General features: G+C 49.5%; 2 protein-coding genes across 4 annotated transcripts; both read left to right on the forward strand.

The window, feature by feature from the left end:
• Positions 1–29: 29 nt before the first annotated feature.
• EARS2 (glutamyl-tRNA synthetase 2, mitochondrial) lies at positions 30–5710 on the forward strand. Of its 2 annotated transcripts, none has more exons than XM_085514117.1 (9): positions 30–89; positions 215–370; positions 883–1094; positions 1338–1810; positions 2642–2750; positions 2905–3058; positions 3713–3843; positions 4367–4502; positions 5097–5710. In XM_085514117.1, exons 4-9 carry the CDS (start codon positions 1567–1569, stop codon positions 5178–5180), a joined length of 858 nt encoding a protein of 285 aa, XP_085370243.1. In that variant the 5' UTR covers positions 30–89; positions 215–370; positions 883–1094; positions 1338–1566; the 3' UTR covers positions 5181–5710. The 2 variants fall into 2 exon arrangements, with proteins under 2 accessions (XP_085370243.1, XP_015732490.2); XM_015877004.3 differs by having other exon boundaries at positions 905–1094.
• Positions 5711–5803: 93 nt separating this feature from the next.
• Positions 5804–14486, forward strand: GGA2 (golgi associated, gamma adaptin ear containing, ARF binding protein 2). 2 transcript variants are annotated; one of them, XM_015876927.2, is made up of 17 exons: positions 5804–5884; positions 6200–6284; positions 6461–6536; positions 6993–7091; positions 7680–7803; positions 8218–8321; positions 8763–8843; positions 9484–9621; positions 10075–10156; positions 10392–10511; positions 10778–10945; positions 11187–11242; positions 11543–11691; positions 12438–12607; positions 13343–13512; positions 13644–13754; positions 14224–14486. In XM_015876927.2, exons 1-17 carry the CDS (start codon positions 5851–5853, stop codon positions 14329–14331), a joined length of 1875 nt encoding a protein of 624 aa, XP_015732413.2. In that variant the 5' UTR covers positions 5804–5850; the 3' UTR covers positions 14332–14486. The 2 variants fall into 2 exon arrangements, 1 of the variants encoding a protein (XP_015732413.2); XR_014933852.1 differs by lacking the exon at positions 12438–12607.
• The last annotated feature ends 33 nt before the right edge of the window (positions 14487–14519 follow it).

Below are 14519 nucleotides of genomic sequence, written 5' to 3' on the forward strand. Positions count from 1 at the left end.
TGCTGATGGGCGCCGCGGATTGGCTGAGCGCGGCGGGCGGAAGCGGCGTGTCGGCATGGCGCGGGTGCGATTCGGGCCCAGCCCCACAGGTACGGCCTGGTATCATAAGGGTTCCGGGCCCAATGGTGCGGGTCCGGCTGGGCTCGGGGCTGTGGGGGTGCCCCGTTCTCCTTCTTTCCAGTCATTGCACTTTGTGCCTTACACACGGTCACAGGTTTCCTGCACCTGGGCGGGCTCCGCACCGCGCTGTACAATTACATCTTCGCCAAACAGCAGCGGGGGAGCTTCGTGCTGAGAGTGGAGGACACGGACCAAGGCCGGGTGGTGCCCGGGGCTGCTGAGAGCATAGAGGACATGCTGCAATGGGCAGGTAAACCCCGAGGCAGCGTGTCAGATTTAAGGCGAAAGTTGTTTAAAATAAGGATGGTGAGACAGCAACACTGTGTGCACTGAGAGCTGGAGGTGCCCCATCCCTGCAGGTCAGTCAGGCTGAATGGGGGCTCTGAGCATTGATGGAGCTATAAGTGGCCCTGCCCAGTGCAGGGAGTGGGACCAGCTGGCCATTAGAGATCCCTTCCAACCATCCGATGGTTCAATGATAACGTAGTGCTGAGCTGTGTAGGACTGACCAGCAGGTTGGTCTGCACTGTTTGACACTCACACTCCCACCTGTGGCAGTGGCACAACTCAGCTTTAACAGGGCCTGTATGTGGGAGACACACAGAAAGGGCAGAGTCGCTCTGACCCACTGTATGTTGGTACATTCTTTGTGTGTGGGTGTTTGCCAGAAGAGCTCTGGAAGTGTCTGATTCCATGTGTTTTTTGTTTTCTTTTTCCTCCTTGAGTTCTACAACTGAAAGGGGACTTTGGGACCCTTTCTAGGTTCACTGTGTGGCTCTTCCAGGCATTCCTCCTGATGAGAGCCCTCGCCGTGGTGGTCCCTTTGGCCCCTACCAGCAGTCCCTCAGACTTGAGCACTACAGGGCTGCCAGTGAAGTGCTGCTGGACCGTGGTGCTGCGTACCGCTGCTTCTGCACCCCACAGCGCCTGGAGCTGCTGAGGAAGGAGGCCCTGCGCAACCAGCAGACCCCACGGTAGGAGACTGCCCAATCTGCCCTGCTTTCTCCCAAATGTGGGGCAAAGTGTGTGGCAGGAGGGTTGTCTTCTCAACCTTAGGGGCTTAGGGAAGTGATCAGTGAAAGTGGAGGTGTTGTATAGATACACAGTGAGCAGATCATAGCTAAAAGTCATAAGTCTGTCTAGAGTGCTGGGGACGTGAAATACACTGGTGGGTTTGGCCTGTATTGATCTTAGACCTCCATTCTCCTCTCCCAAAGATATGACAACCGGTGCCGCCACCTGACACACAAGGAGGTGGCTGAGAAGTTGGCACAGGGCCTGGACTGGGTTGTGCGCTTCCGACTGGAGCGGGGCGTGGAGCCCTTCCAGGACCTGGTCTATGGCTGGAACAAGCACGAGGTGGCAGAGGTGGAAGGTGACCCGGTGATCCTCAAGGGAGATGGCTTCCCCACGTACCACCTGGCCAACGTGGTGGATGACCATCATATGGGCATCAGCCACGTCCTGCGTGGAACTGAGTGGCTTACTTCAACATCCAAGCACCTCCTCCTCTACAAAGCCTTTGGCTGGGACCCCCCGCAGTTTGGGCACCTTCCACTGCTTCTGAACAAGGATGGCAGTAAGCTGTCCAAGAGGCAGGGGGACATCTTCCTGGAGCGCTTTGCTCAGGAGGGCTACCTGCCTGAGGCTCTGCTGGACATGATAACCAACTGCGGCTCTGGGTTTGCAGGTAATGAGAGCAGGCTTGTTGCTTAGTAGGAACCCCTTGGGGCTGACTTTAGGGAGAGGGATTGATTTATTTAAGTATTCTGGAAGATTAAGAGGAAGTGGGTGTCAGGCAAGCGGTCTGAGTGAGCCTCTGTCACTGAAATGCCATCACAGCTTCTGCAGAGCTCCTTTGCAGGACTAGATGATGGGAATCTTTCTGTCTCTATTCGGCCATTCAAATTGAGAGGTGCTTAATGTGTTTTCACCCAGGACAACTTTCATCTCAGAGGGATTAAACTGTCTGCAAAGTCCTGGGAAAACTTGTATTCTCTGGTTAATAATTGCAGTGTCACGTATTACATCTTTCACATTTCTTGTTTGACCTGAAAGACCACAAGTAGTTGAGTCAACTATTCCTTTTGTTGTTTTGGCTGTGTGAGTATCACATTTATGTATATTTCAGGAACTCTGCTTGGGTATGAATCCTTTGCTGGGCAGGGAAGCCTCCTGGCCAAGTACTGTTTCTGTTGGGCTGAGTGATGCAAGGGGTGTTTTGCCAAGGGGTGAAACAGAGCAAAGCAGAATGTCCCAGGTTTAGTTCCTTGTTATCAGTCTGCTTTACAGAAGGGGCAGCTTCCTGTGCATGCTTACCAGAAGTTACCTCTTGTTTGCCAAGGTATGTCCCTGCTCTTCCTAGCACTGAAAGAAACCCTTCTTTCTCACTAACTCACTTTCTTCCCTCAGCTGTGCTGCTGTACCAGCAGTGATCTTGCCTTCTCTAATGAAAAGCAACGACTCCAGCTTTCTGCTGAAGAGCCAATGGATGTCATAACCTTGCTGAATTATTTTGCAGAGAAACAGATGGGGAGGACTTTGGAGGAACTGATCTCACAGTTTGAAATAAGCAGAATTACAACCCATTCTGCACTAATGGATCTTGAGCAACTCCCAGAATTCAACAGGTAGAAATATCAGTGGTAGATAAATATTTAATACTTTGTCGGATGTCTGTCCAAGGTGTAATGTTGCCTTTCCAACTGTTCTAGTTTTAACTGATAAATATGAGATGGGGATGATTAGAGTGAACAAAACCCAGAGCAGTTTCTCTTTGTCCAGGATACACCTCACTCGCCATATTGAGAATGAAGGGCTACGGCAAAAGCTAATTCAAGAGCTGCAGTTGCTGGTGGAGCAGGTCTATGGGGATCAACAAGTGGATAAGGAAGTTCTGGAAAAGGAGTACGTGGAGCGAGTCCTTCTGCTGAGAAAAGTATGAGAAGTGATGAAATGGTGTTACCTTTTTGTGGAGGGCTGGAGCATGGGCTGAGCAGACTCCTCATACTGCCAGGCAGCTTACGCCTGGTTTTTTGCTAATAGGGCAGAGTAAAACTGCTTGTGTTGCTACTACTCTGTGCTTTGAAAGCAAAGTCAAAGCGACTGCTTAGCAGAGATGGATGAAGCTCTTGATGGTTCAACTAATGGCACCCGGGTGTGTGGAGCCCTGGTCTCAAGTCAGTGGCAGAGGGGAGTAAAACACGTCTGTAAGGGCAGGCAGACACCCCGTCTGTCAGCAGAGGTTTTGCTGTGGGCTGCCCATGTGACTCCCTGTGCATCTCGTGAGAGGCAGCAAATGAGTGTGGCAAGCCACTTCCAGGGACAGAGTGAGTCAGCTGCATGTGCTGTGCAGGACTGGTACCAAACCCTTCAGGCTGCTTTTGTATCTCTGTGTGCACCAGGCAGTTATGGGTGTGAAAAACAGCGGCCAAAATGTCAGCAGTTCATGTTTCTTCTAAACAGACTCAAAGCACAAGGCTGCAGTGTGCTGGGACCTTCTTCATCTGTGAAGCATGGGGAGAAGGGTCTCTTCCCTCCCCAAACTGTCACTGTCACCCCTGGTCTTGCCAGCTCTGCTTTCTTTCCCCAGGGCCACATAATCCGTCTGAAGGACCTGGTGCTGGATAACTATTCCTACTTGTGGGTTAGGCCCTCAGTGTCCCGAGAGCAGCTACAGACAATATCTGTGGAAGTAGATGAAATAGGAAAGCTAGTCCTAGGGTAAGTGACTCCTTGCAGCTCTGTACACACACACCTGATTTCTCTCCAGTCAGAAGCATCACTGGGATGGCAGACTGTCTGTCCAACCTTTGCTAGGTCCTTTCTTCTGTATCAAGGAATTCTGTGGGGGTTTTGCCCACGTGTTTCATTTCTGCCTTGTATATTCCCCTATTGCTCCATGCCTTGCAGCTGGGAGGGATGCTGTGTCAATCTCTTTTCCTGCCCAGATTCTGTGTATACCAGGTCAAAGTTTTTGATGCAAATGAGCCCCGAACACCTCAGAGAGAAGCTGAGGTGGCAATAGCTGCAAGATTAACTCTTATTTTCAGCTGTCTGCAAAGCTGATTGCCCCTGTCACAGCTGAATGGTAACTGAGTCCAGGCGATGGCAATTTAAATGTCAGAATCCTGCCTCTCCTGTGGAGATAATAGTACTGCTGTCTATATCTGATGCTGCCAGAAATGACTCCCGCAACTTTACAAATTGTATTTATTCAGAAATCTGAATTACTCATTTCCTAAAGGCTTATGACAAAACCAGCAGCTGTTTGGACCATCGAGGAGTTGAACAAAGACCTCAGAAACATCCAGAAGGAGACCAGAGAGACCAAGTACAGCAGCATGATGAAGCTCCTCCGCATGGCTATCAGTGGGCAGCAGGTAAAAAACCAATTCCAGTGCTGGGACCTCATGGTTCTGTGTGTGGTTTTTAACCAGCATCTTTCTGTGCTATCAAGATACCAGCATTTGGGTTGGATTCAATACAAGAATTTGTGTCAGTTGTTAGGAGTGAAAGCACTGACATAAAGCAGTTCTGGATGAAAAGGCTGTTCTGACAGTTCCAGAAAGGTGTTTTTAAGGCATGAATATGCTGCTTGCAAATCTGAAGTTAGCAAAACTTCTGGACCAGCTGTAGAGGGCGTTAGCAACCTTGTGAGTTTTATGCCATAAGAGGATCTCGTGCAATGCTCTGCATTCATCTGCTGTACAAAGTTCAAACCCAAGTTCTACAGGAGGCATTCTTCACAGCCTGCTTCTGGCTTAGGCTCTGAGGTTGCTTTTTGGTTCAGTTTGACCATTTTATTTCAGGAAGAAAGAGCAAAACCTCACTTTGAGATTGCTAACAAAACCCCCGCCCTTGGTCTAGCAGCAATCTGATAGCTTGTCACTTATCACTTCCTGCCTGCTGCTACAGCCTTTTGTACTGGAAAGTGTAAGTTGCCGTCTGTACAATGATTTCTTCTGTGCTTTCAGCATGGACCAAGCGTGGCTGAGATGATGGTGACGTTGGGCCCCAGAGAAGTGTGTGGAAGGATACACAAAGTGCTGTCCAGCTAACGTGGGACCCACAGCATGGACAGTGCTGGCTCTGTGGGGTGTGGGTACCAGCTGTCATCATCCCAGAGCTGGACTTCTTGGTGACAGTGCGATTATCTCTGATCAGATGTGCTGGGCTTTGGGCCACGCGGGTGTCTGTGTGTCTGTACACTCAGTCTGTGTGGGAGAGGAACTGCATACAGAGAGAGGTCTGTCCTTGTGCTGTCACCCTGTGGAAGCAGCCAAGTGTTCTGGCTGGGACCCAGAGACTTCTATCAGCAGTTCAGTGCCTACAGATGGAAGGCAGTGCCGTGCCAGCTGCCCACCTTGCTCTGGGCATTGCCCTACAGCTAAAGGAGCCCGGCCAGCACCAGAACACTGTCTCGGGGGGGCGGGGATGGTGAGCAGCTGCTACCTGCTGCTATGGAGAATATGGAGAAAGGACTTTAACTGTGCAGTGTACGCGATTCAGCTGAAACGTGGAACTTTTCCTATTGGAGGGCCGGCCTCTAAGTGTTAAATAGCTCTGGTGATGGCTATCACCAAAAACACCTTACTGTGTCTTACCGCTGTCTGGGCGGGGTGGGCGGGGGATGGGGGGGGGGGGGGCGGCTGGACTGCGCCGAGTGCAGCCCTTCCTGGGCGGCCCCGGGAGCGGGCGGGGCGGCGGAGCGGGCCGCAGCGGGAGCCCATGGCCGGAGCGGAGCGGCTGCAGCGGTGGCTCAGTGAGTGCGGGCGGGGATGGGGTGCGGGCAGCGCTACGGCCGCCGTGTGCCTGCGGGAGCCGCTGGAACGGCGGGGCTGGGGGCGGTGGCTGCGGGCACGGCGGGGCGGGATGGGAGCGTTCCGCGGCTCCGCACTACGGGGCTGAAAGCTCCGCTCCCACCTTGGGCTATTGGATGGGGGGCTCAGCACTGCGTTTTGACGCAGGTGTCGCTGATGATCGCTTCCTGCCCGTCGTTTGCCTTCTATTTCTGCCTTTCGCATAAAGGCCCCGCGATCTCACACCGAAACCTTATTTCTTTCCTCCCCCGGGTAAGATGAAGCCACCGATCCAAGTGTCCCCGAGGAGAAATGGGAATGCATCCAACAGTTCTGCTCGCAGCTGAACGCGGACGCGGAGGGGTAAGGAGAGCGAAGGAGAGCGGCGGCCCCGCTCAGCCCGCAGCGCCGGGTGCGGGGCCCGGCTGGGCTGCGAAGGTCGCAGCGCTCGGCTCGGGCGATCGCTCATCCCCGCAGGGCACAGTTGGCAGAGCTGGGTTATCTCGAGGGCTGGCTGACCTCGTTCTGTTGCTCCGCAGCCCACCGCTGGCAGCGCGACTGCTGGCACACAAGATACAGTCGCCCCAGGAGGTGGAAGCTCTCCATGCGCTGACAGTAAGTGCTCTCGGCCACGTGCGAAGAGAGGCAGCAACGATTGCGGGCTTGGGGCAGTGAGACCGCTGCTTCTTTTTCTTCCTGATGTCCCCCCCCCTGTTTCTTTTTCTCGTGGGTGTATACCCTAGTTTGGGTCACAAGATGAATGGAGAAACAGGAGTGAATTCTTTGGCTCCTTTCTGTGGCTGCAGCTGTTGTGCCTGTGCTATTGCCTCAGGGTCAGCAGCTCCAGAAGTTATTAATAAAGGGGAGGACAGCACAGTGGTCTAAAGCACCTTCCTTGAGAAGGTTGGGTGAAGAAAAGATACTTTTGCTGTGTAACTTCTGTAGTATCTCTGTGTCTGTACTCACACAGTGTCAGAAAGGCCTTAGATGTAACATCGTAGTAACAAAGTCTTTAGGAATTCCCTAAGCTGTGTGTATGGCTCTGTTTTCTAACTGGTTCCTTTTCTGCAGGTGCTGGAGACGTGCATGAATAACTGCGGTGAGAAATTTCACAATGAAATAGCAAAGTTCCGGTTTCTGAATGAACTGATTAAAGTGCTGTCCCCAAAGGTGGGTGGTTGTGGCTGCCCAGCATGTGACGAGGGGATGTGCTGCGTGTTTCAGCCCGGATGGGAAAGCTTAGACTGAATGTCATGTAGAAATAGAGCACAGTTTCTATTCTGTGCCTCCGAGCACAAGGGGTGGATGTGAATTTCCCTGTAAAGAAAGTAGTAATTGTAACTCTTGCTGTCCTCGCTTTCTTTCCTACATAGAAGGTAGCCAAGCTTGGGCTGTGCTCATGGAGCAGGGTCAGCCTGAATAAAGCACAGGGCTATTTTCACTAAAAGAGCTGAAAAAGTTTTGGTTTCAGATGTAGTAACTGATCAGAGAGTCTTTGAAATGGTTTCCTGTTGATTGTCATGTTATATTAATGACCTTGGCACACGGGCAATAGCATTGCTTTTATTTACAGCCACTGCTGTGCACGCTGTTTCATGTATTGCAAGAAACACAGCTGACAGCACTGTGTGTGTACTGGGAGTCCATTTGCTGTTTGATCTCTGCGTGCAAGCAACTTGGGGCCAGATCTGTATGCCACACATGCTGCAGACTCTTCAGTTTTGATCTATTTTTCTTATCATTTTTGTTCTTCCCTAGTACTATGGAACCTGGTCATCAGAAAAAGTCAAGTCCAGAGTGACTGAAATAATATTCAGTTGGACGGTTTGGTTTCCTCAGGAAGTTAAAATCCGGGATGCTTATCAGATGTTGAAGAAACAAGGTTCAGTTCTGTTATTTCAGTTTCCTTCTTAACTTTGAGGTCACGTGGCTTCAGCCCACACTTCTCTGTCCTCTTTGCTTTTGTGACTCAGCTTTTTCTGTAAGACATTATGTGTGAGGGGGAAAGGCCAAAGGCTGCTTCCAAGGCTGCTGGGCTGCTTAGAGATGCCCGTAACTGTGTAAAGAGATTTACCCAACAATGGTTGTATTGAGCCATTCCAGCCTTGTGGCTGCTGTTCTCACAGTGCTCCCCCCTGGGGTGTGGTGAAAAGGTACAGAGCAATTTGAGGGGCTCTTTGCACTGGGATGCTGTTGCTGGGCATGGGTGCTCAGCTGGGTGCAGGACCAGCATGCTGCTGAGCATTGTGTTGTGGCAGCTTGGGCACTGCTGAACCCATATTGTTTATCATTCCAGGGATTGTAAAAGAAGACCCCAAGTTGCCAGAGGACAAAATCTTACCTCCCCCTTCTCCAAGACCTCAGAACTCCATCTTTGACACTGATGAAGAGAAATCCAAGGTAAACCTTAAGGCTTTCCTTCCTGCTCCCCCTCTGATTTTTACCGCTGAAAGCACATGCAGATATATTCAGAGCAATGCAGTTGCTTCTGCTGCACGACAGGTGGGAAATTGTGATATTTCATCAGAAAGCATTGCTTGGTCAAAAGTGAAACATTTTTACAGAAATAGTCAGTTTTCTTTGCATTTCAGAGGGAAGGTCCCTCTGGGCCCTTCTTCTGCCCCGTGCTGTGTTACTGCACTGTTCTGTGCTGCCCTGGGCTCGGCCATACTCCCCCTTTTTCTCACACTCCTGATGCCAGAAAGTCATTTGTTCTCAGCTGTCTGCACTGAGCTGCTGACAGTGGGTGTTCCTGAGCACTGGGGTGTGTACCTGTGGGGTGTACCCAACACAGAGCCTAGAGAATGCTGCTGACTGCTGTACAATGGTTTCCCCTCACAGCTCCTAGCAAGGCTGTTGAAGAGTAACCATGCTGAGGACCTGCAGGCTGCCAACCGGTTGATCAAGAGCATGATCAAGGAGGTGGGTGTCCATGGGAGCCGTAGCCCCTCAGAACAGAAGGAGGGATGGCAGGGAACCTGGCAGTTCGGCCTGTGACTTTATGTTCTATGTATGACATCCAGAACGTCTGCCACCATCCTGGCATTAATGGGGGTGGTAATGTGGGAGCCATAACCTAACATCAGACTCAGATGAACTACTTAGGTTACCAGGTGAAAAGAGCTGCATTTGTAGGGAACTGCCTTTCTCCTGTAGGCACTATGTGCGTCTCGCCCTCATTTCCCATCTGAAAGGTTCAGCCCACCTCTGATTAAAAAAAACCTCATTGCAGTCATTATGAGTGCCTTTCTGTGTGGCAGAAGCCATCAATTCCCAGCTCTAATTTTGTAGGCTTCTTTATGCCTATGGTATCATGCATCCCTGTACACCAGCACATGCTGCCCAATGCCCTGAGGAGGGCAGTTGTACTGCCTCCTTTCTCAACACCTCTATATGGCACAGGTACGATACTGGAGCCTCTTTATGGATTTTGTGCCATACTTTGTCTGTAGTGACATATTTATAGGAAGCTGCTTCTGCCAAGAGTGATCCAGAGTGACCCAGACATGCACACACTCTGTATTAGTTGAGTCACTATCTACTTTTATTCCGTTTTTCAAAGGAGCAAGAAAAGTCAGCTAAGGTGTCCAGAAGAGAGAATACAATCAGTGAAGTTTCTGAGAATGTTAAACGAATGGATGAATTGCTGGAAGGTTATAAGAGACAGGAATTACCCAAATCTGACCATGAAACGCTCCAGGTAGGTGTTCCTTTTTCATGCATCAGAGGCTCTTTTAATTGTGACTGGGAGGGCCTGGGACAATGGGATTCAATTGGCAGCAAGCTGCACTCCATTTCTGCAGGAGAAGAGCATTATTGTAGCAGGAATAACTTCCAGTGTGCTTGGTGAGTGATAGTCCCTCTCATCTGAGAAATGAAGTTGGAATGAAACTGTCTCTTGCTGTACAAATTCTAGATTCTGTTCAGATCAGCTGCTCTTGTGGTATCTTATGGGGAAGTGATTCTTCCTCCAACAGTGGAGTAACGTATGGGAATTCCCTTAGCCCAGTCGTGGTTAGGTGGGTGTGAGGAGATGTGATCAAGGAAGCTCAAAGCTATTGTCTCTTTGACTTGTACTCTGGTTACTGTGATTCCTGTTTTGTGGATCAGGTCTGCTTCAGAAGTACTGACCACTGAATGTTTCTTTCCCCAGAGCCTGTTCCAGCGCTGTGAGAAGCTCAGGCCGCTGCTGTTCCGCCTGGCCAGTGAGACAGTTGATGATGATGAGGCTTTAGGTAAGAGCCAACGCTGTCCTTGGAGCTCTTAGCATTTACGTTCATTTAACTTCATTTCCTATGTGAAGTACTCTTTTTCTTATAGAAGGAATGCTTAGGCATTTGCTACCCAAACTTTCTGCTTGGAATGATAAACTGTGTCTGGGAAGTGGCACAGAACTACTCGTCCCCAAAGAAGCTATTAATTTTCACTTGGAGCCCAAAGTTAAATAACTGCTGCTCTCTTCTTTTCCAGCTGAGCTGCTGAAGGCCAACGACAGGCTCACACAGGTGCTGGGACGGTACAGGCAGACTGTAGGCAGTCATGAAGATGGTGGGGGAGAATGTTCTGCCAGCAGCTCCTCTGATACACCAGGTAAAGAACCTCACAGTGCTCCACAACAGCTCTGCCTCCTGCATTTCATGGGAGAGCAGAGTCTGGAAGGGGACCACTTATCAGAGAACAGATGTGGGCAAAACCCTTAAGCACATGGAAACTATTACATAGCTATTTTCTTTTACATGCATTTGAATGAAAACGTTCCTGGAGCTCTTCACCTGAGTCCCTTAGCATGTGCCTGTAGCCACATGTGCACTGCTGCTTTCAGGAGATCTCTATAACTTGTCCTGCTCTTTCCAAAGCACATCGAACGCCCCCAAGGCGCATGAAGAGCTACACACTGATCGACTTCTCTGAGCTGGAGGCCATGTCCCAGTCTCCTGCAGACCAGTTTTCGGACATCACCTCTGCCTCGCGACACAGCAGCACCACCTCTGCTTGTCTGCTGGAGGAGGAGCTGAAGTCATTAGGTCTGTATGTACAATTCAGTACAGTGTTAGCCTTGTTACTAGAGCCTGTAGTGCTTAATAAATATGGAACTTTGACTTCAGTGCTTGTCTTAAAATAGTCCCTCTAGCTAGGGGAAGTTTTTAGGAGTATTGTTGCTTTACTGGTGTTAAAGGCAAACTGCAGTTAGACAATGAAGGAGGAGGCTGTGGGAAAACAACTTGTTTTCTGTAACTGATCTGTGCCTTTTGGTGTCTTTCTTAGATCTCAGCGACTCTCTGGTTTTACAGGAGCCACCGCCTGACTTTGGTTTTTCAGAGGTGAGTGATCCTCAGCTATGGACAGTCCATAAAACACAAAGGACAAACACTGGATGGGATTCTTGATCTCCCATCTTTCACCAGCAGCCTATTTATTTATTTATCTTACACCCTTCTACTCTGCAGTGCAGTGAATTGATGGATTGCAGTTTGCAACCAGATTACTCGAATTTATTTCTACTTTAATTAATCTTATGTGTATTTAAAAAAAAATAAATAAAGTTTTAGTGGAACGGGTTTGATCGATTGATTGATTTTCCTGGTGATCTGAAGCATGAACCAAAAGTGCCTCTTTTCCAGGCTGCTGTACACAATGGATATAGTAAAAATGGAAGTGCTGTTGAACCACTGGAACTGGAGGGAAGCTGGGAAGGCAGCTGCTCAGAGAAGATTGTATTTCAGGGCCTTGATCAGCGCTCTCCACCTCCCAGGACAAAGATGTTATCCTCGTAAGCAAGCTCTATGCAGTACAGTCTGACTTTGGAGAAGTACTGCTTTTACAGCAGCGAGGTTTGGAAAAACCTTTTAGCTACAACTGGGTAATGATGGCAAGCTGTCCATCTGTGCACTGGCTCTTAAAGCAGCAGCTGTGCACCTGTTAATTCTAATTCTGAACAATTGTACACCTGGACCTTCACAGGGTCAGAAACTTGGTGGAACAAACCTCATGGCTTAGCAACAAGGTGTTCTTGAGCTAAAGGAACAAAAACATCCAAGTCAGATCTCTTTTCTCCAGCTTTTCTTCAGGCTTTGACAAGATAGGCTTCTAAGGAATGCCTGGAAACTAACATTTATCATCCACAGGTCTTCAGAGCAGGTGACCATTATGATAAGCATATCCAGTTTATCCAATCTGACAGAACATACTCCAAGAAGTGTTTGTGGAGTTTCCTAGCCTTTTACATTGACTGAGCTAAAGCTTACTTTAACCTTACTGACAGCTCCAGAGAGCCTGCATAACAAAGTTTCATGACTGTAACAGAAACAAGACTCTGCCTTAGTGAGTGCTGAAACAGCAGTGTCTTCCATATAAAGTAGAGGCAGTTTTTAAACTTCGTAGGAACTCAGAGTAAGTTTGTACTTTGTACCTAAAAGGGATGAGGGATTGGGAACACAAACAGGGACTCAGCAGAGGATGGTTTATACCGTGTATCTCCCCAGTTAATATAAGCTTTCTACATGCTTTTCTTTCCAGGGATTTATCACCAATGAAATTGCCCTTTCCAGATCTTCCAAATAGCTCAATGGCAGATCCTTCATTCTCCAGCCTAGGCTACGAGCTGAAGCCTGCTGCCTCTTTGCATCCAGCTTCCAATGATGCTTCTCTAGCAAACCTTTTTGTCCCTTTAATTTCAATTACACCGAGTAAGTGCAATGATTTCTGTGCCCCAGCTCTGCTTAATAGAGCTCTCCTGTGATTTTGCAGGGGAGCAAGCAAGCCAAAGTAGCTTCATGCTTTGAGGGTCAGCTGGAGAAAACTGACTATTCTATGAAGGGTGTAATGTATCTGAGAATTTGAGCAAGAGCTAGGAATGATACCATGGAAATGTCCTGCTCAGTAGTCAGAAGTTTCATGCCCTGGCTAATCTTTTTAGTGTGCTTCTAAACTCTTTGACCCTGACATCTTCTGTGAAACTTCAATACTTCTCTAGAGGCTTAAGAGATACTTACGGGTCCTAGAAGACAGTTCTGCCTTGACTTCAGTCTCTCAAGTTAAGGATTTAGCAGATTCTGGAAGGGCTGAATGGTGATGGTCAGCTATGGATTTACCCCAGTAATAAGGCTAAGTCCTGTAAGCTGCTGAAGTGTTATATTTTTGCTTTTCCCATCATATGTTTTGGATTAGTAGCTCATCTCTTTAACTGACAGCTGCCAGTTACCTCATACCTTATGACATGTAGATTCCTCTCTATGCTTTGGAGGTGAAATGTAAATCACAGGCCACTGTTGTCCTCTGCCTGGCCTATGAGTTTGCTAAAGCAAGTAACAGTCTGTATGAATTTTTCCTTTCTGCTGATCTTAGCTTACCTTCACTGTTCTGCCCTCAGAAGAGAGGGGAAATCCATGCTTTGTCTCTTATTTTCCTTTTGTCTCTGGCAGGTAGTATCTGTCCACTTACAGTGTATGACAAGGATGGTTTCAAAGCTATGCTCCACTTCTCCAGAGACCCAGCTCCAGGCCGACCAGATGTGCTGGTGATGGTTCTCTCCATGCTGAGCACATCAGCACAGCCAATTAAGGACATTGTGTTTCAGGCTGCAGTCCCAAAGGTAAGAAGCCTATAACGAATAAAATGGAGTGGGACTACTCAGAAATGTCTTGAAGGTGAAGAGACTTCTCTTAGTACTCCCAGCTCCATTTCAGTGTGGACCAAAAGATTTCCTTTTGCTTTCTCTTTCAGACCATGAAAATAAAGTTGCAGCCAGCATCCGGTTCTGAGCTCCCAGCCTTCAGCCCGCTGCTTCCCCCAGCAGTGGTGTCTCAGGTCCTGCTGCTTGCCAATCCGCACAAAGTACGTGGCAGTGGTTCTGCGGTGGGTCACTGAATGTGGCCATAATGCATCTGTGTGAAGGGCAGGGGCAGTGCTGTCTGCAAGGAGATTTATGGGAGGGACAAGCTGGGTTGTGCTGGAGGGCATTCTTTCTGCTGCAGTGGTCTGTACAGGTGCTGGGATGGCACCTGGGAGACACCCTGCAGCTGTCAGCAACTAATGGTGTGGCTGTGTGTGTCATCTCTGTTGCACTGATAAATAATTATGAGTCAGAAAATGGATGCAAGGAAGAATCCCAACACTGAGGGGGGGTGGCCAGGCCTGGATTTCCAATCATGAGCTGTGTGGCCTGTGCAGGTCTCCCTTCCCATGGCTCTTATGTTATCATCTGGGTCTTGCAGAGGGCGATGCAGTGCAGCAGGGCTGTGAGGGATGAGCTGGAAGGAGGCAGCAGCTGTGACATGCCCCTTTCTGCTTTCTTCTCCCCCAGGATCCCATCCGCTTAAAGTACAAGCTGGCGTTCAGGCACGGCGTGCAGCCCGTCAGCGAGGAGGGAGAGGTGACCGGCTTTCCCGGAGCGGAGCTGTGGGGCAGCTGAACTTCAATAAGCGCAGACATCGCCGTTTGCATCGGGGGGAAGCGGGGCCCAAAGCACCAGAACGGCTCCAGGCCTGGGCCGTGCTGCCCGTGTCCGGCTGATCGCGGCCCAGCTGTGCGCTGCGTGACTGCATAAATCCAAAGCTGTTGTCGGAACCGGCCTGGCCTCGTGTTTATTAACGCCCCCCG

This window comes from Coturnix japonica, chromosome 13 (genome assembly GCF_054131305.1).
Source record: "Coturnix japonica strain WE chromosome 13, WE-NBRP24, whole genome shotgun sequence".
Classification (NCBI taxonomy): Eukaryota; Metazoa; Chordata; class Aves; order Galliformes; family Phasianidae; genus Coturnix; species Coturnix japonica.